This window comes from Haliaeetus albicilla, chromosome 7, assembly GCF_947461875.1.
Source record: "Haliaeetus albicilla chromosome 7, bHalAlb1.1, whole genome shotgun sequence".
In the NCBI taxonomy this organism is placed as follows: domain Eukaryota; kingdom Metazoa; phylum Chordata; class Aves; order Accipitriformes; family Accipitridae; genus Haliaeetus; species Haliaeetus albicilla.
The window spans coordinates 21,560,188-21,581,976 of NC_091489.1; the positions used below are offsets into that span (position 1 = coordinate 21,560,188).

At 40.1% G+C, this 21,789-nt stretch overlaps 1 protein-coding gene across 1 annotated transcript in view; it reads right to left on the minus strand.

The window, feature by feature from the left end:
- Positions 1–21,789, minus strand: part of LOC104321317 (uncharacterized) — a 36,204-nt gene that overhangs the window by 13,280 nt on the left and 1,135 nt on the right. The window contains exons 2-10 of the mRNA XM_009923941.2: positions 16,555–16,781; positions 13,361–13,480; positions 12,310–12,429; positions 11,126–11,245; positions 5,264–5,386; positions 4,123–4,205; positions 2,764–2,889; positions 1,871–1,916; positions 561–694 (exon numbers count right to left, since the gene is read on the minus strand). Of these exons, the coding sequence (XP_009922243.2) occupies positions 561–694; positions 1,871–1,916; positions 2,764–2,889; positions 4,123–4,205; positions 5,264–5,386; positions 11,126–11,245; positions 12,310–12,429; positions 13,361–13,480; positions 16,555–16,781 (1,099 nt within the window). The remainder of the gene's footprint in view (positions 1–560; positions 695–1,870; positions 1,917–2,763; positions 2,890–4,122; positions 4,206–5,263; positions 5,387–11,125; positions 11,246–12,309; positions 12,430–13,360; positions 13,481–16,554; positions 16,782–21,789) is intronic.

Sequence of the window (21,789 nt, forward strand, 5' to 3'; positions counted from 1 at the left end):
GGGAAGTAATGTATTTTTGCACTTTATTTTGCGCTGATGCACTTTAAATGCACGCTCTAAATTAGTTTCCCTGCTTTTCAGTGTGTGTGGAAGCTCTGTAACCAAGGAATAGCTTCATCAGCTGCGCCCATGGTTGTAGTCTCTCATGGTGCTATGCATGTCCCCTGCCCCTTGTACACCCATCTGGACACCTACAGTCTCGGGACTGAGGGGACCACAGGGAGTTGCAGGGTGTGCAGGGCAGTGTCCACACATCCGAGAATCTGACATCCATCACCCCCTCTACCCTCCCCTTGGTCACCTTGTAGGCAATCTGATTAACTACAGGATCCTTTGGATCCCACCTCACCACAACAGAGAGGCTCCTCGGGTAGTTAGTGACAGTGCAGACAAAATCTTGTTATTCTGGGTGGGAGAGAGAAGGGTTGGGAAGTCACACAGACCCTATTGGTCATTCTCAAAATGCATTTTGTATGTAATTTTGCCGTAACAGGGCATTACTCCAGGTGGTGGCCAGAACTAGTCTTTCCCCTCTGGTCTTGGAAAATGACCTCCCCTACCTGGTTGTGCCGGTGCTGGGACAGTATCCAGAGCAGAGCAATGGAGGCGTGACGCACGTCCTCGCTGCCAGATGCCAGGAGAGAGCACAGCTTGGGCAGGACGTCCTCAGCAACCATCTCAGCCTGGATGTCCGCTGGTTTGGGAAAATGACTGAGATCAAGGAGCTTCAGAGCACCATGAGGAGGTATTTGGGCCCCGACTCAAACATTTGACTGTGCCTCAGTGATGAAATTAGAGGCGACCTCCCCATCTCTGTGGGATGGGACAATGCTGGACGTTTAGTTATAAAAATAAACCCTCATTTGTTCCAGCTCCTTTTGCCAAGGGATTAATACAGGCTTGAGAACAGAACGTAGGTTTGGGCACCCTTCAGTTTGTGTCTGAACCTCAGCAAGAAGAAATGAGGGGAATTTCCAGAGTCCTTCATTGGCAATAAGGCCCAGTAAGAAGGTGGCAGATTCTGCTGCACAGACAGAAAGACCTCTCCAAGCACCACCTATCTCGCAGAGTTCTGGTTAGCCAGGGGAGAGATCAGCCATCCTGGCTGAATCCTTACATCTCACTTGTCCCTGCAACCTCAGCGAGTGCTTTTGGGCACTAAAAGGCAATGCCAAAGCAGCCAGCAGATGGAGCGGCAGTCCTAAAAGGCCAAGCAGACCAGGGGTTTTCAACCACGCCAAGGAGCAGCGCAGCAGTTCCTTCACTCCCAGCTCCAATATAATTGTGAGTGCTTGAAAATTAAGCACCTTTACATTTTCTAGATGAACAACTCTACCCTGGACCCTAGGGCTCTAGCGTTGAGCGTGCCAGTCCTCTGCTTTCGTCTCCCAAGTATGCCATAGAAACAGATCTTGGGCATTTAATAGCATAGGATTTTTTTAAAAGGATGACAAATGCTTGGGAGAAAATTATATTTAATGATAGACAGATTCATGCCTTGGGAGAAGGCAGGTCCCCACTCAAGCAGCAATTTCAGGAGGCATTCTGTCCTAATTGGGTTTAATGCTTAGGAAACAGAGAAGGGAGAAAAGCTTAGTAAGTTGCAAAGGCTCTGTGCATAAGAAGACCCCTGCTGTTTCTCTCACTTTGTCCAGATACTTCCCCTTGCTACCTGGGAGCTCTGAGACAGATTTAGTTAGTGTATGCACTGCACCTCCCTCTTCCCTTAACATTCAATTAAAATGTAGAAAAGAGGGTATCTCTGTGCTTTTAATATGAAAGATTCCCAGCCCACTCTGCTCAGTCTGAAAGGCAGAGAGAGAAAGAAAAAGAAATAGTGTGGTTTCTTTATCTCCAAGATATTGCTTACCACTGGTAGCCAAATTTCTTAGGCAAACACATGCCTGGCTTGAAACCTGCTTGTGCCAAAGAGGGGAAAAAAAAAATAGAAAGAGAGAGGGGAAAAAAGAGCGGTTTCAGTAATGCATGTTCTTGCCTATTGTATGCAAAATAAATGTGACAACACTAACAAGCTATTACATTATCTTCAGAGAATAAATTTTGGGAAATTATTTTTTTTTTTCCCAAACTTTTGATGAATTTTTTTCATCCTCCTCTAGTATCAGTCATCCTGTTGTTGATGAGGAAGAGCCAATGAGTTCAGATGTTGGTTTATTTTAGAATGTCAGATAAGTTATAGGAAAAAGGAGTGAAATTTGTCTCATTTGCTTTGCCTTTTTTTTGCCTCCCTCCTACACAGAATTTAAGGTTCACCCTTTAAATCCTGAACTGTGGCTTATTGAAGTTTCTTTGGTGTGGCTCCCAACAAAGCAAAATTTTCAAGATGTTATTCTCTGAAGCCATACAGTCAAAGATACGGATACCAAACAGAAAAAAAAAAAGTAGCATAATAGATGCTCCAGCTACCTTCTGTCGCAGACACAATGATCAAAGGTAGTTGAGAGCCTGGACAGAGCACTTCACACATGTAGTTTTAAATTTAAAGAATACAGGCCATCCTAGTCTAAAGGAAGCATCCAGGGCTGTGGAACAACTTTAATGATTTCCCTTCTCTCTCTCCATACATTAACCTTGTAGAACCTATGTATCTTCTAATATATGCATCTTTTCTCATGGGAAAGATACTGCATAGGCCCCTGTACAATAGATGAGCGTAATTGTGCAAGACTGAAACTGGAAGCCCAAGTTTATAGCTCTACTCTGATGCTAAGTTTTTACACAAAGAGAAAGTTACAACTTCACCTTGTCCACAGAAGAGGATAGGAGAGATATGAGTGTCCGCAGCAGGAATCTGTTGCCAGGTCTCAGCATGGCTTCGTGGTGCTGAACGTTGGCTGCTACGTTGCTTAAGGTAGCACAGCTGTAATACTGCAGAGAACCGAGAAAAAAGGAAACAGAGGAGGTCACAGTGGTGACATGTTGAAGAGAATAAAAATAAATCAGAGATATGCTCAGATTTAGAGCTGATGAAAATAAAGTCCTTTTTCACCTTAAGGGTGTTTTATTGGGTTGACGTGATAACAGCCTAAGTGGGCTTCCTCCAGGAAAAGCAATGCAATCTGCTATAGCTACAACGGCAATCATGCTGTGGCACTGCATGTTGTACAAATCCATTAGGACCCTGGGTATTTGGGAATGTGCTGTGCTGCTGCAACGATACTGCTGCTGGCACCTAAGTTAGGTCATCTGCATCTACTGTATTATATGTTTACATTGAGTTCCTCAAGCTGGATGTAGTCATTGCCCTAGCATGCCAAGAGATCATTTTCAAAGGATTTAAACATAAACACTACAGAGGATCATACATGTAAGAGTATGTATTACTAGGGAGGTATAATTAGAAGAAACAGGTTGAACTGCAGAGAAGGTAATTTTGAGATGAATCTCAGAGAAAGATGATAATGCTGAAACAGTTTGCAGAAAGCACTTCCAGAGGCTCCATCCCTTCAGACATTTAAAAGAAATCTGAACAGAGATAACAAAACTGATGGAGGAAACAATCTTGTACTACTCAGAGGACTGAATGAATGAACTAGCGGATTTTAAGGTTTACAATGCTGATTCACAGTTTTTCATCGGCATACTTTTGAACCAAGACCAGCTCTCTGTTAAGTGTGCAGAATCACAAAGAAGTGTGATTCTAGGCATAAAATAGGAAGATTTCCCAGACATTTACAATAATAAGAAAAAAATGTTTGCAAGTTATGCCTTCTCAGAACACTTAGTAAGATTGCTTAGAGTGGAAGATTAAAGTTAGGATGCAAAAAAAAACCAACAGAGGAAGAGGCCTATCTGCAACTTGTCTGATGCTCTGAAAGACACAGAAGGTAACCGCGTAACAACTGTGTGCATGTATTAGTGTGTGCTGGCAGATGCACTTCTGTGTCATAAACTTCCTCCCGTGGAGCTAGACAAATTGAGTGTTTTGAATATACACTATTTGACTGAGCTGGGTTTCACCAAGATGTTCTCACATGTTTCCCCACTTCTCTAGAGAGACTTTCCCTCCTCTCCACCTTTTCATTTCCACACATTGTGGTTCATGCTCTCCTTACAGTCACACTGTGACTGTTTGAAAAATCTGACCTGTTTGAGCCATACCTGCACTTCTGAGTCAGGAGATTCCAGCAGCAAGGTAAGAACTGGTAGGGCTCCTTCCTTGCATAGGACATGTTGGATTTTCTCTGCCATTTGGAAAAAAAAAAAAAAAATGCTGTTGGTGTGTCTTTCCCCTTCCCCTCATCTGGAGGCACCATTCAAAAGGGATATGCACAATCATTGGATTCTAGAGAGTGGTGATGTTGTCCAAATAGATGCCAATCAGTGTGACTGGAGAGAATATAATTTAGAGCTTGTGCAATATAGCAGTATGCAGACATTTTAGCAAAATGACTAGCTGTTTGATTGACTAAGCCTTTGCTGGTTTTACGCTAAAGACTGTTCTGAGAATCTGAATTGCTGGAGAAGCTGAAAAACCTCAGGTATAATATTCACCATGATTTCTGTGTTTAAAAAACAAATTCTCTTAAAAAATTTTGAATAATAACAGAAGTGTAATAGCCAACTGTAGAAGTTCTTGCCAACCATTCCCTTCCACCATGTAGAGATAAGAGACATTACTCATGACTGTGTAATTTAGCTGTGTGGGATAAAGGTATCATCCAGTTAGATGAGATTTAATGGTAGTTTGTTTCAGAGTTAATGTATGGGAGTGCAGATATTATTACAGAGGACTAAATACTGCTTTTGCTAAAGCTGTTGGCAGATATTCCAGGAGCCTTTAATGTCTGGCCCATAATAGTTATATTTTGTGTCTTTCAGTATCAGGTTAGGGATACAAGTCAAATGTTCCTAGAGCTTGACCTTGTTGGATAAGCTTCTGAGATTGCTTCACAGGACCACCAAATTTGCTGCTAACTTTTTAGACCAAGTGATTTCTTCAGCAAACGATTATTTTTTTTCTATTTCTTTGACTGATGATTTAAGTGCTTGTACATTAGCCAGTTGGGGTTGAAAATCAAGACTTTCTATTTCAGTACTAGGCAAAAAAGGGTCTGTCTTAACTAAAGAGAGGCCAAACTTAAATCATCAGTCTATGTTACTGACTTGAATGCCATATGCAAAGAAAATAATTTGTTGCTCAGATATGCTTTTATTCTTGCCTTAACCCTTTTGAATTATTTTTCTATCAGTGAGAAATTTTATTTCAGCAATTTTAGATAAACCATTAGTCAGAAAGTACCTGATTGTGTGAGGTTGAGAATAGCACCAACTGCATTTTGTTGGACTCTAGGATCGTAGGAATTGGCAAGAGACAGTAGGGGTGTAACTCCTCGAGCAGCGCCAATTGCCTCTCGGTTGGACTCTGGAGAAAAGAATCAGAAAAAGAAAGAAAGAAGACATTGCCATCTTACTGTGAGCCACAAGCAGGACAACTAGCAGGACTAGACTTCTTTGGTGTTCGCTTCTCTGATTCTTTGGTATATATCAAAATTTCTCTGCATGCTCAAAGGAAACTTAACAATTCCAAGAGCTCAGTGGGAAAGAACTAACTCATGACTTCTGGATTAGCCACAGATCACAGCTGCTTCAATGCTTTTATTTTGTGACTGGGATGATTAAAATAAAAAGACTGCAAATCCCCTTAAACAGGTTAGCAAGGTGTCATACTTGCCTTGTACCCCTGGTATGTCTGATCAAACTATTCACAGTGTGCCAACCAAAAACTACATAATTAATTGCAGGTAAGACTGAATTAATTTAGCAGGGTATATTCAGGGCCGATTTCTCTCTTTGAATGTGCTTGTGTCACTTCTTTGACAGCTACAAACAACACTGAGGTTTCTAAAGACAGGATTTGACTTAACCACTGGAATTTGAAAAGATGCTTCTCTGAAGTGGTTATGCTTCCTGCATGGCAGTGTATTAAGTTGTACAGTTGTATTCAACATCCTGGAGTACAAGGAGAATTCAAGAAAGATCTGCGGAGTCCCTCGAGACTCTTGGATGAAAAACTAGGGAAAAAAACTGTAATACTTAAATAATTCTATAAAATTAACTATATACTATAAAATACTATACAACATATTTATAGACTGTGTAAGTATACTACATATGGTAAAGTTATACTATGCTATGAAATATAATACAATTTAGAAAAAAAATATCTGTTTTTAGTTCTACTCTTTTTGGTTTGGACTTACTGAAGGTAATCTCAGCTGTGCTGTACAGAAGAGAATCCTTCCATTATGCTCTTCCCTACCCCTCTACCATGAGGCCGTCAAAACATTTGCAACAAATAACCTGCTGCCACACTGAGACAGCTATGGCCCTCTCCCTTTTACTGTCTTATTTATATATATACATTATCTGTATTCATATCTTATAAGTATTCTAGTGGCATAATTTTGAAAAAGTAAGGTGTTGGCAATGGTGTTCTTTGAAGTTGATGAAATTTAAATGGGAATTAGACCAATGAACGATTCTTTTAAGATCATAGTATTCTGCAGATTATTTTATAAAAGGAAAAAGCAAAGTCCATAGTCTACATCTTCCATTATTTATATGAGCCAAACTACCACTGGAGGCCACAGGAGTTTTAGCTGAGTATTGCTTCATTTATGTGCATTTCTAGACAGTTTAAACAATGGCCAGTCTCTAGAAGTTTGCAGAGAAAAATATGAAGCAGAAGAAAGCAAGAAATATGAAGGTATTTGGAGGAGATCAACTATTCAGGTGCCAACTAACTTAGAGAGTTAAGAGAACAAAGCCATTATTTCTATAGCTGGAGCTTATCTATACTGGGGAACTGACATACACAGATAATCCAGGATATTTATTCAAGTATAGTTCAGTCAGTATCAGTTTAGTATTCCAGAATAAGTCCTTTTCTGCCTTCATATGCTTATTTTATACTCAAGGAAATACCTTTTATTCTGGAAAAAAATACTTTAATTTTTGAGCAAAATAATTGTTCAGGGAAGAGTCATGTATTTAAAAATAGCTTTTCCATGTAGGAAGCTATTATTCTGGTTAAATATTCTGGACAATTTTGTAGACAAGCCTTTCTCCAATCTCATTTGCCTGCATATTGTTCTTTTGTTTCCCTCAGCGGAAGCAGAAATTCTTTTGTGCGGCTCCAACTGACGGAAACCAGTCTGGTGTGATGTAAACTCTGATTAGTTGAGTAAAAAAGAGAGGTAAAAAGATTGAGAATTCAGATATTGCTGCTTCCTTTATTCTTCCACACAATACACTCCATGAATGTTTCTGAATGTGGAAGAGAACCTCACATTTGGGCAAAGGGATTACAAATATTTGGACAAAATTTGGGCAAAGGGATTACAAATATTTGGACAAAACTTGGGCAAATTCTTTCTTCCACTTTCCCTTCTAGGGCAGGGAAGGGGAATCCTATATCCTCGAGAGAGAGAGCTTCTCAGGCGTGTGTTTCCTGTCTGAAGATCTTTGGAATGAAGCACTGGCTGTGACAGAAAATGACCCATTGGGTGCTTCAAAGGTTCTTCTTCCTTAAAGAAACATAACTGGCTTGATTTGGAAAGGCTTCACATCCATGACAGCTCAAACAATTTTTCTGCCTGAGGGCTCAGAGGTGGTGGTCAACTCTGGAAGCCTACAGTGACAGGATGAGGTTTTACAGCCTGCTTTGCAGGGAGGTGGCACGTGGAGATGCCGGCACCCCACTCCGGCCTGGGAAGGACTGGAGCGCCCGCATTCATCATGGGCGAGTGGAGAGACCACAACAGGTACCCACGTGATGGAAACCTCTGTGACCAAAATAAAAAAAAAAATATTTTTTTTCTTTCTTTTCCCTTGGGTCATTCACTAGCTGACAAGTTCTCTGCAGTCTCTGTTAGTGCCCATTATTGTGAGTTTGCTGGATTTATTTTTACATATGTCATTTTCCCTTATTCTCTTTTCCATTCTCATTCTAGTTTTGGTAGACAGTGTGGCTGAACACTATCTGTTTTGTCAACTTATGACAGAATGAATGGAGATATCTATCTCCCCAAGATGTGTAACTGTACTATCATCTCCATAAGAGATGTGGCAGGCTAGACTATGTTTCTCTCCTGGACCACCTGTTTATCTAAGTAATGCAGTCCCTCCACGGATGCAACCTTAAGAGTGCTTTTAGAAGGGAACCACATATGCTGGTGGTTAGATGCTACTGGTGGTTTAGATGCTACTCTAAGGTGGGGAAATCAATAACATCTACTCAAGCTGGGTTTGAATAACTCACCTTGAAACCTGCATTTATAAATTCTTTCCTTCCATTCTCTGCTATTGTGTGCTTGAAAATTCTCCTGTCAGTACAACTCTGAATGTGCTCTATACGCAGTGCATCCTCCTTGTTTAGCTTAATGCAGATGTTCAGGCCTCCCTAAACCCTTGCTGTGAATGTTTAGTTCTGTTCATATGTATGCTGAGAAGAGTTCTTATCCCAAAACTGATTACTTTCACTCACAGATTGAGAAGCTGCACATTATTGCAAATGTGCATGTGTCCTTTTGCTATGTGGACAAATGCTGGTGTTGGAACAAACTGACCTTCAAATCATTTTCATCTGAATGGGTTTGTTTGCTGTTTTTATTTTTGGCTACCTATTGCAGCAGGTAAGTACCAGGCAACCCAGTTTACATATAACTTGCAGTCACATTGCTAAACAGCTTCACTCTGTACACAGTCTTTCATGCTCACTGCAGCAGAATTAAGACACATTACCATTCTTGGATTTAGAATTTTAGTCACCTTAAAGCTATCTAAGGATTTTCCTAATTTGGTTGTGCTTCCGTATTTATCTTTTTTTAAACCACTCTGAAGCATGAATGGCTTACTTGAAGGACATGACTGAACAGAATTCTTTTCTCAAGCAGATCCTTTAAGATATCATCAGAGTCTGTGAGTTAAAATTAAAATAAACTCAAGAGAATTGCCTCTTGCTTTAGTTTCATTGCTGTGATAGCTAAATATAGTCTGAAAAAGAAATAAATGGATCCAGACCATCCAAATCCTAGTTAAACTGGGACAGAGATCCTCAATACTGATCAAATCCCAGGCAGCAGCCCAGCTTATGCACTTGCAGCACTGCCTACCTCCGTGTTCAGCAGATGCCTTCCTATGTAGTTTGAAAGCTCCTTGAGTGCTTAATTTGAACTACTTGTGCTCAGAAGTAGACTGTCACTTAAGGGAGTGTGCAAAGGTATTAGGTGACCAGCCTCAACAGAGAATGAAGGTGGATTGGATCTGGAGTGGCTGAGGGTTCCCTACACTCTGGGTTAAAGACAGAGCCATCTAGAAGGGCCAGAGTGCCTTCAGGACCAAGGAACATCCTTAGGTCCCCAGACAAGTCGCTTTCTCTGTGGGCTGCTTAAAACAGGTGAAGGGACATCTCTCTGTAGATCTTCAGGGGCATAACTTCACTGAGCATACATAAAGTAAGTCCTTCTAGTGCCAGGTACCTAAAATTCTAGCAATGCCTTGCCTGATTTAGACATTTAAATGGGGCAGTTCGCATTCCACACAAAGTAATGCAGTATACAGAGTTCTTAACCTGACCATAATAATATGCAACACTTAAAAATAAGTTTCAAGGGGAAAAGTGTTTAAAAACCTGCAAATTAAAAAAAAAAAAAAAGATGGGAAAAAATGCACTTTCATGTAGTTGGATCCTGCTTATCCACTCTCCTTTTGCAACACTAATACTTAAATGAGAAAGTAACGCTTTCACCATGCTTCTGTCAGCCTTCTGGGAGATCTGATTGCAACTTCCCACGCTGGAGAGGGAAGCTGATGGAATAAACACTATGGGAGAGGAAATAAATGTTACTCATGGCTTTCATACAGGCCTTTACACAATTTATACAGTAGAATTACACAGTTTGCAAAAGGCAGAATAAGCCTGACTAACCTGATAAGCTCAACCACAGTTACCAAAAGAAAGGTTATGTCTGGATGCCAGGAAAATATCTATATCATGATATGAAATATGCATAGTTAAGCAACAGAAGTTGGTGACAAATGCAAGTAGTACGGATGGATAAGGAACTGACTTAAAGTAAGCTAGCAGCAAGTTTTGCTGAATGGGAATGACCACCTGGAAGGAGGCTACAAGTGGAATTCCACAAGGACTGGTCTGTAGTTGGTTTTGAACCAGAAAGTTAATACAAAGGTGCAAGTGCAGCACTGTCAATGTGGTGGAGGACTGGAATATTTTACAAATAACGGACAGTTTAGAAGACTGAAGCAACAGAAACAGAATGAAACCTTATACTACAAAATGCAGGGCCATGCACTTGGAAACATTTGTTGCAGACCCTTAATTAACTGGTGTCTGCTGGAAATAGCAGCAGAGGAGAAAGACTAAGTGATTAAAGCTGCAGGATGACAACATCACCATGATGCAATCACAAAAAACCCAGGTTTTATCATGAGATGTACTGCAAAACATATTTCCCTGGATGCCACAATAAAAGACACAGGTGAGACTCCAGCTGAAATACTGCACATTTCTGGTGACCTCTCTTTCAGAAGAGATGAATTCAAAATGGAATTCCTGCAGCATTTATGTACATCTTGGGACTGCAACAACGTCTGAGGTCTGTGGTATCACAAAACAGCAGATGCAATTGCTATGTTCCATGTCTGGAACATATCATTTACACCCAGAAGGGCTATGAAGATTAATGGAGAGCCTCACTTACAGGAGGAGTCTTAAATGAGCTTGGCTTTTTCAGTTTAGTAAAATGAAGGAGCCTCATCAGCATAGACATCAGAGAGGCAGAACTACTAAAGCAAAAGCCAATGTAGACACTAACTAAGATAAGCTGGTCATGAATATATTTAGGTTGGAAATCAGAAAAAGGTTTATAATCACAAGAGAATGAAGGTCAGAAACACTGAGAAAAAGATCTTAACTGGAATCTCAAGAGGTTGAATTTATGATGTGGGAATACCAAAACTTGTTGCTGCATCGTATGACTCTTAAACTAAGTGCAAATAATACGTTGTTTCACCTTGAAATATAAGGTAAGAGTTGAATGAATTCACTGCAGAGGATAATGGGAAAGAACAGCACACTCACCTGAAACAGCCAAAATCATGGTGCAGGCACAAGAATTACACTGGACAGTGGGATCCTCTGACTCAAGCAGATCCAGAATTGGCTCAAGTAAACCCATTTGGACAACTAATTCCTTGTCAACTATTCATAAATACAAAAAAAAAGGACAAACAGAAAAATAAACAGTTAATGCCTTTGTGAAAAGAATATATTGTCCTTTGACTGCTTTGGGGTCTGTATTATGATTATGCAAAACAGACCTAAGATGGAAACAGCCTGAAAGGCACTCACTTCATGAGTGAGTGCTTGGTTTGCTTGATTCCTCTTCAGATTCATGATAGAGTGTAAGAGATGTTCAGAGGTTCTAGTTCAGAAGCTCCCAAATATTTCTGCTAGCAATTCTGTTTTTAAACATGAGGTTCATTTTGGAAACTGCAACTGCAACTTTCCAATGGGTTCACAATTTACTCAGCCCCCCACCTTTTTATTCTGAAGTCTACCTTTTAAAGACTATTTTTTACTTATAAATAGTTACAAGATAGTATTTGCAGCAAGATCCTTAAAAAAAGAAAATAAAATGGATAGCTTCACTGAAGACTGATCCCATCTTCTGCTGTTAAGGGATAGCGTGACAGAATACCTGTTGTGGCCCAGGTGCCAGGGAGTGCAGTAGCAGATGCAACAAGTACTCCATTGCGGAGGTTTGGGGTGTTCATGTCTATCAACATAAACTGTGACCTGCAGCTCCCTATCTCAATTAAATTTGCCCTATTAGCTATAGAAGAAAGTGAATTCTTTTAAACATCTTTTTTTTTTTTTCAATCTGCAAGCAATTTAAGACCAAGGTCCAGTTAATAAATAACAGGAAAATGAGCAGTGTCTCATAGGCAGAGTTTGTTTCTGAGAGCTGTATCTGTTGCTTGAAACGGTAAGTGGCAGGCTCTCAATCCAAGAATGAGAATGGTACAGCTGTTCCCACAGATCTCTTACCACATGATATAATGTAGCTGGAGGGATCTGATATACCCTGGTGACATCAGAATCTATGTGGCTTGCCGACAGAGACAGAGCCTGTCCTATCTGGAACACAAAAAATGGAATTTGGATTTGTGTAGCCCTGGCTATGTAGATGTGCCCTCCTTCTATACTGTCTGGCTGAAGAGATACTTTTTCAACCGAAGAGAGATGTGTTGTTAATTACTCACTATTTCCTTCCAGCAAGAAGTTGACAAGGGACAAGGAAGACATCTGTTGCACCTCCAGGTCAGCAGATCGCAGTAAGGCATAGAAGGGTTCCAGATGCTCCACAGGTAGGGGCACATTTACTGCAGGAATGAGACAAAACATTCAGGAGTCTCATTATTCGTGGTAGTTGCTCACATTTTTCTCTTGTTGGTCTTGGGCCTCAAGTGCCATCATACATAGGCTGAGTGGTATTCCCCTTCATTTAAATTCCATTGGTACTAGCAAAACAGGGCAAGTTGCCTGAAAAGGTTTTGAATAATCAAGTACTTCAAAAACATCACGGGAAGGTAAGCAATATGCCTTGCTACCAAACAAGTCATTCCGCCTCATAGCAGGTCCTCAAGTTGTGGCTGTCTGCCCTTTTTAGTGAGAAAAAAATACATGGGATAAAGCTATCAAGCCAAGTGGCAGAATATTCTCCTTGAACTAAATTTAAAACAAATAAATAAACCACAGCCTGCTTCTTGCTGGTATTTCTACCTTTTTGTAGGACCCACACTGTTGCTGGAATCTTATTTGGCGTATCTAGGCTGACTTCTAACCATTTACAAATTACCCCAGGAGCCTTGTGATCCCACAGAATAGCTGGGGCAAAGAAGAATGCTTCCTGCATAAGTTGCCACTACAATCTGTCCTCTAGGGCTTTTTAATATAAAACCTGAAACGATCATCTATGTCCATTTCCTTCCACCATAGTTTTGACTGTGTTGCTCTCAGGAGATTCAGTATACATTGACTCTAACTACTTTGAGTTCTGCTGAGTTTTTCCAGAAGTATTACAATTACATAAATGACAGTCTCATGAGAGATATCTCCTCATAGCAAAACCTAGAATAACTCTGCCCACACAGCAATGACAGCATTTCCATTTTTCTTAGCAAACAACATGGCATGAAAGAAAGAAAAGGACCCAAAACCTTTGATTAATGAATGAAAGGGAGTTTCATAGTTGGAAAAAAACTTTTTATTTATAATTATGTGAAAATTTTCTAATGCATTGAGATAACTTACTGTGCTGACTCATATGCAAGTAATAGAGGGCAGCAGACTGCTGTAAACCTGGGTTTTCTGAAAAGGCTAAGGTCCTCAAGGCTTCCAGAGGGTCCTTTCCAAGTGGTGACATTTCAAAACCTGAAGATGTACAATGACAGCACAGACTCAATTCTACCTGAAAAGCATTAGTTTACAAAAAGAAATTAAAATTTACAGCCAACCAAACACATAAGGATTTTTGTACTGCAACAACTCCATAGAGCCCATCTATCCTTATTCATATTTCCATGAGCAGAAGCAATAAACGAATCTGGAATAACCTGTCCTTGGCAATGCCTCTTGTGAAGCTCACAAAGCTAGTGATTGGAAGCAAGATAAATTATAACCTTTAGACGTTTTTATGCTATCCAATATAAACGCAGGTGCTCTTGTTCTCCATAAAAATCTTTTTTTTTCCTGAATCATAGAAGATCTTTGTTAAAATATATCTACTGAACATGGTATTCTTATTAGGAGCTATAGAAAGAGTATATATTTTTAATTTACTACATTTTAGGTTCGCTGTGTTTCCTGTCCTGGGTATTACAATACAGGATTTCAGGGAACAGCAACATGGATTGCAAATGGGCTTGCCTCAGGCTCAAATTTCTAGCATGAGTCTACCTGTTCTCAAGTATGATAGTTCCCCTATGAATAAACCAGATGTTCAGCAATAGCCAACAAGCAATAGCAGTCATGCATGACTTCTGTAAGTCACTGTATAATGTACTTATAATGTGTGGAATGGAGCAGCAGAGAGGAAAAAAAAAAGGGGCGATTGAACCACTGCTCAATAGTATAAACCGTTGAAAAGGTAATATAGTATAAATTGACTGGTGGAGCACACAATTATGAGATATATTTTCAGACAATGGATTAAAGCAGTGCATTAAAGATTGAAAAATCTCTATGAAGAAGATGTAGCTACTTTACCTCCCATGGGATAAAGAGACGTGAGGGATGTGAGGGGTATAAGTTTTCATGCCTCAGTGCAAAACTCAGCTAATATCTCAAGCCATTAGAAGCTGCTGACATGTCAAGAGCAGCAGCCTCCCACCTTCAAGATTAGGTAAAAGTGGGCTTCACAGAACAGCTTCATATGAAGATAAATTTTGTTTAATCATTAACAATACACACAAAGGGAAGGACTAGCCACTGTGTGCAAGGTTTTAAAGAAACACCCAAAATCTCTTCATGTGGTTTGATTTTGTTCCTTACACACTGACTGTCTGAATCTCCCACATATCTGTGCGTTTTTGTTTGGGGCAGTGATAAAGCAGAAGGGGCTAAAAATCTTCACCTGGTTATAATATCAAGCATTTGCTGCCCTAGCTAATAGCTCAGTATGATAATCAACCATGAAGTCTCTCCTTGCACCCAAATTGTCCAAGTGTTGGCTCCCTGCTTATTATAATTTGTCCAGAACTGAGGATGGGCTTGTTCCACCTTGGAATAAAATACATAGGCGAGTGCTAAAGCAAGAGGGATGTGTCTTGGTTCTCTTTGTGAGGCTTCCCTGCCTCCGTCTGTCCTGGCAGCAGGATTTGACCACTCAGAGAATTAACCCTGGTTCTTCTTCCTGGGTGCTGCTTATGTCCTATCATGGACGTTGGGACCTCCCTGAGAGCACATATTGCCATGTGTGTACTGCTGTCACAGAAGCTCTAAGTTCTCTGCTGCTGTACCCCAGTTCCTGAGGATCCCAGACAGACCAGCCTTTTGAAGACCCATCTCAGAGTGGAAAGGACTTCTCAAGAAAACATACACTTAGTCTTTTCAGGAAGCACTGGTGGGTGCTGCAAAGGGCCGCTCCAGCCTCACCATTTTTTCCAGACCACCCCTTCATTGCACCTGATCCATCAGCTGAGCTGGGATACTGCCAAGACAGTCTCTTATACAGTCAGGAGCACGCTAGCCTTTGGAAGAAAATGTTCAGCCCTGGAAGATTCCCACTGTGCAACAGTTAGTGAACTGTATCAGCAGCACATTCATAGGATAATGACACCAGCTAATACCAGCTGAGGCTAATTCACACATGTTCCAAACAACCAGCGTCAGAGCAATTATTCCAAAGGTTGTTCCATGACAGATCATTTCAAACAGCGTTAACTGTGTCACATCAAGGAAAAATGTCTCTCCTGGTCGCCCTCACAAGATGGTTTTATGTCCCCCAAAAGGCAAGTAAAGAAATAGTAGTTTGTGTTCCACACCCTTCACACAAATGAAAGTAGAAGGCTATGCAATTTTGTGTAGTAGCTTTAGCCCAAGGTTGTTAAAGTTAAAGCGATATACCCAATTAGCTTTGGGACAAAGCAAAACCAAACAAGCAATGGCCCCTGCCTAAGCTTGAGACAAGGAATGTTTTTAGGTTGGACAACTGACAAAATACACTCATCCGAGATGATATTCTGTGACTGCAGGAGTGAAATAAAAAAGTTTTCCTATTGATATTGTTGTATCCTAGGACAGGATAGAGAAGACATCACAAGTAGATATACAGGGCAATTAGGCAGGTAGCCTGTAAAGCAGAGGAGATACATGAAGAGTTATGGATCTACTTTGATTGAAGCAGAATCCCATGATTGTGTTCAAGCCTTGTGTCTAAAATGTTTGCACAAAAGCACTTAGGCAGACCAGTTGCTTGGAATCCTGGGAGCCCAATGGTGTTTGTCCCAGGGTGACTTTGACCTTCCCTATCTATAGCACAGACACCCCCAGTGCAAGTCCAGGTGTTCTGCAGCCAGCCAACATGCGTGTGCACAACTCAGCCAGGACCACACTGATTTGCCTGCTCACAGCTCAGCACCCACGTAGCATCCAGTGTTAGTACTGCCTGTTACTGGCTTTGTGACTTCAGCGACTGACTTTAAAAAATTAACTTCAATTTCTAGAAGGACTCACTTCTATGAAACATATTTACAAGGGTTATGTATTAACAGTGGTGGCAGAGCAAGAAAGTGACTGACCATTTCTACCTAGATAAAACTGTTACGCTACTTGAGCCCTTGGTGTCCCATACACAAAGAAAATGCTCTGTAGCTCTGGCATTTCCTACATCATCACCAAGCTGCTTCATGCCATGCCAGAGCAGTTCAGCCAGCAATCTGTTTTCAACCCACAAAATGAATCTCCTTGTTCTTCCACAACCTTTAGAAAGAAACAAGCCCTCTTACCTGTTTCAATATGCAGCAGAAATTCCTGTGCTGTCACTCTCTCATGAGGCTGCAGGATGGGCTTGTACAGCTGTCTGGCTTTTGAGCTCTTTTGTTTTAAGCAGGAGCATTTGCTTATCAGAGTCAAGCATTCCTTGATGCCTTGCACCAAGTTGGAGGACATCCTCTGAACAAAGGCCACGAAGTCCCGCAGCAGCTGTATGCACCGTCCACAAAGTTGACCCATTCTTGTTCCAAAAGCAGCACAAAGCAAGAGGAAAAGGAACGAGATAGATAGAAAACAAAGTTTCTTCTCAGCTTGTCCACTTTTCACACTAACTTGCTGCCTCAGTGTTTGTCCTGTCTTGCAGATGTTAACACTGCACCCTGTGCAGCTGCTGTAAAGCAGACAAGTTTCTGCATCCAAAAAGCTACATTGCACAACAAGGCTGGTTTCTGCAGATCTCCTAGTCTACAAAATATTATTTAAAAGGCTGGACGGGAGCCACACTCAAACACCCTCCCTTTGCTTGAAGAAAAATAAAATGATGACCTAAACACATTTTGTGAAGAACAAACAGAGTTTAACTCCTGGAGCATCCACCAAAGCCTTCATGAGGCTAGAAAAGCTCTGGGATAATAGAAAAAGCAACCTCAGTTTTTGTAAGGCAGCTTTCCACATGAGAGGTAGGCACCACCTTGTCTGCATGTGTACAAGCTGCAGCTGCCAATGGGAGAGGAAGATCAAAAAAAAAAAAGGAGCACACGAACAGGTTTTTCCAGTTTTTGCTGAAGCACAGACCAGAACAAAGGCCCTGTTGGGCAAACAGCTCATAACTCAGTCAACTGAGACTTTGCGAATCAGCAAGAATAGAAAACTGAAAAAAAATACAGCGGCCAAATGAATTTAGAACTATGTTTTCCTCCTGTCAAGCAAATCCTGCAGAGTGGACTGGATAAGCTAGCAATGGGAGTATGCAAAAATCATCTGCAGTTTTCACACATAAAAAGGTAGCAAAAGGAAAAAAAGCATTTCTTCTTTTGCTCTGTCTTTTTGCTTAACTCACCAGTCTGGTGCATGTGCCCACCCTTGGTTGAACAGTTTTACAGATGACTGTGGTCTAATTAACGTAGCATGAAGTGACATTTGTAATATTCTTGAGATTTCCAGTAAAATCTGGTTTGATTCAAGATCACCTTCATTAGGGAACCAGTAGGTACTGGTCTGCTGAGTGTTGATTACTTTTATTAACTTCTCTTTATCCATGGATTTGATGGATTTATTCTAACTATTGCATTTGATACATTTATTGGTAAGTTTTAGCCTCATTGTCCTTTAATACATCTTAAGTTTCTAAATAAATCATGTTTGAAAATCAACCCTTTGTTCTGCACCCATCTCCAAACACTGACGAACAGGGCACCCAACTTTCTCTGGTCCATCCAGTTACTGCTATTTCTTCTCTTACTTACTCAATGTAATTTTCCTGAACACAAATACCATGCGGCACAAATAAACCCACCTACACCGGTAAACCAAAAGGTATGAGACCTCTATTACACAATGCAATCCCTTACAAAGAATCAAGAGTTTGATTTTTCTGGCTACTTCCTTGACCAGCTCTGCAAGCCCACTGAGTTCTGATCTCTGTCTGGCTTCTTAATATTATCAAAAGTGAGGCTAATATTCTCTCACCATATCTTCTGGATCCTTTCAGTAGGAATCTTCTAAAGTATAGGGAACCCACGTGATTGTCAGGTCTGAAGCAGGACCTGCCACTGCTTGCTCTTCACCTTTTGCTCATGATCTTCCACCCTTCAGCTTCCATCCTAAAAGCAGTGAGGTAGCAGATCCCTGGGAACCCACTGCATGCACCTTCTGTCTCTTGCTCTGTCCTGTCTACAGAACTGTAAGGTTTAATTGTTGTGAGATTTTTTTTTTTAAGGTAATTTGAACTGTACTGCACTGAGATGAGAAAAAACCAGGACTGTTTCAATGAGACACTTGTTAGTAATGACTGCATTTCTGCAACATATTCTTACTAAGCATTTCAAAATGTATTACAAACATTAAAACAGCTTTCCAATGTATCTGTAAGGAAGATATTCCCAAAATAGTTTAAAAACAAGTTTCAGAGGTGCTGAGCTCTTCTAACTCCATTTGAAATAAATGGGAGTTAAAGAAGTACACCACACCTGAAAATTAGGCTGTAATTTGCCTGAAGGCATAAAACTCAGGTATCCCCAATACCTAGTTTGATGATTCAGTCAGGAAATTGTTTTTCTTTGATTTGAAACCACTACTTGAACACCAGTGTAGAAGGCTGGTTTGTGGATCTTCAGATGTCTTCTAAATTCACAATAGCTTCTGTAAAGGTAAAGGTTACAACCATAAGCCCAATGTTTTTGATTAGTTTCATGACCTAGATATGTTTTCTTATGTGATTGAACAAAATGTCAGCTCAGGACTGCAGAAATAGAAGGGGAAGAAATTAGTAGTACTGTAATAGTGTTAAACCATTTTGCTTTTATTCGTCTAAAGAACATGTTCCAAATCGTAGAAGCCTTACGCCCTACATCCTGATTTTTTTTCAGAGGAAAAAAAATCAGTTCCTTTGTAAAGTGTTAAAAAAAGCCTCTCCAAACCATTTCCATTCAGTTGTGTGCAAAAGAGACTTTTGAGTAGTAACCTTACTGGATGAAGACTACTTGGAATTCTGTACAAAATGTATTTGGAAGTTTAAATCTACTAGCTAAATAATAGATGAATGCTGTAGCTAAATGGCACTTTCAACAGAGAGCTTCCACTGGTCCAGCATTTTATCTGCTGTGTAGCTTCTCTTCAAAGGACAGAAAATACTGCTTTTGGGTGCAGTCTGTTAAGCATCCGACACTCACAGTAGGTTTGTTTTGTTTGAATTAAGAACAGAAAATCTAAAAATGTATTTATTCACCGCTAAATCTGCCATTTCACTCATGCAGCATGCCACTGCTTGAACCACTTCTTGTAATAGAAATTCCTTTATCTAGTTCGCAATAGTGCATAACTTTTGATTGCTCAAAAATTGACTGGCACTGGAGAGATGGGCACAAATACTCTTTATATTCCTCTTTCATATGTTACCTAGGGCCTTTTTATTCTAACAGGCCCAAAAAACCCTCAGGGTTTGACATGAATATTGGAAAAAATTGGTCAACAGCTTTATTTGCGCTATGGTAGCAAATGCTTCCCTCTTAAAGGAAGAAAATGATCGCTCCAGGTTCTGGCTTTTAGAAATAGTGTTATCACTGTGATTTTAATCAGTGGAAAAGGATTTTGGGGGTGTACAGGAGAGAGGCAGGGATTGAAAACATATAGAGTCTTATTTGACTTGTGTGCCAGTCAAATAACAAAAGAGATACTTAAAGTAATTGAAAGAACGTAATTACTCAAGAATCCAAAACTTTAAAAAATTGAAATAATTAAATTTGCATGTTATTAATTTGTCCCATGTAATTTTTTGATTGCAACCTTTGTCTTATACACGTTTCTTTCACTCTCTTCTCTCACCCTTCTGTTCAGGGGTGAGGAAAACACTGTGCAGTTTAGAAAGCTGTAAGATGATGGCTGTGCATTACTTCTTGGTTAGCCACAGATTTGATTTAAAAGGTGATAGCTCTCCTAATGCCTAGCAGGTATTTATTGTCCCCATACCTGTAATTAAGGCCTCCTCACTTGTACTAATTCAGTGCGACTGCTCTTTACATTGGATATATGAAATTTTGTGGCTTCAAAAGAACAACAAAAAACAATCAACAAACCTAAGTTCTTAAACTGGATCTACCATTGACAGAACAGTAAAATAAAATAATGAATTAGAAAAAAATAGTTGAGGAAGCAGAACAGTTCTAAACCTGGAGTCTGATGTGTGTAACTTACATTACTACTGAGCTCTTTTAAATATCTATATATATAATACATATATAAAATAAATATATATTTTAAAATATATATCTGTGTGTGTATGTATGTATGCATGTATTCACCATTAAGATTTCAGAAGGTATTCAGGCTGAACAGAAAGAGACTATAGTCATTTAAGCAGGGAGGAAGCCAGATGTAAGGACTTCATAGATCCAGATTTGTGAAAAACTGCCAGGGGTTACTTCATTGTATAGCTAGGCAGAGCTTTGTTTGCATCCATTGCAATTTCTGTAGAGTATAAAGGAAGTTGCTCTCACTCCATCAAATTCCTTGGCTGAGGTATTTGCTCATCTTCACTCAGAGGGAGAGTGCCATCTACTGAAGCATCCCCTTTACACAGCTCCCTTGAGCCTCGTCCCACTCATGGATTGACAAAATCTACCCAAGAGGGTTGTAAAACTGTACAAGGTTTTAACAGGAAGAGAAGCTGCTTTAGGTGGGAATCTCTGTGGTAAAGTAACAGCTGCATGTAAGGGACCAGGCCAAAGATGGTAAGTAACACCACTGACTTGTGCAAGCCTATGCTCCAGTTTTATAAAGGGATTAAAAACAATCTCACTCTGGGTTTCTTCATTCTTAGTAAATCTTTGGAAATAAGGTTACATTATCATTTTGTAACACTTAAGAGCAGCATTCCCTGATGGGACAATCCAATTTCACTGCTGACTATTAACCATGGACTTTCTTACTCATTTCCCCTTTTTATGTTAGCGCTCAGAAGATGTGCAAGTACTCAGCAGACTCACTGAATAGTGAGGACATCTGCTAACAGTCAGTGAGAGTTTCACTTGGGCCAGTGATGACACAGTATTATTGTGCTGCTTTGTCTTCATGTATCTTCCCGTTGCCTTGAACTTTGTACTTTATTGGAAATTTTCTGGACTGTTGCTGTATTCAAATAAAGTGGCACTTTGTGTCATGCCCAGAGCTACTATCTCCTATGATAATAAACACATAAATTAAAAAATTTTTGGAGATTTTTTTTTGCTTTGTAGCATAAGATAGAGCCTCTAAAACATCAAAGGTAGGTCACAGGTGCCTAGACATACCTTAGAAGTTTGAACAAACTGTATTAAAAAAAAAAAAAAAAATCTGGAATTTTACAAAGTAAATTACCACCCAAAGGCAGGGCATCAAGTATGTGAAGAAGTATACCAGCTCGCAGGACAGAGGTGAAGGGAGACCTGTCAAGTTGTGTTTCATATCATTACCCTTAGAAAACCACTGTCTTGATGTGTTTCAAAACACAGGTGCACATCCTGATGTTTTTGCTCACAAGGGGCTGCACTGAA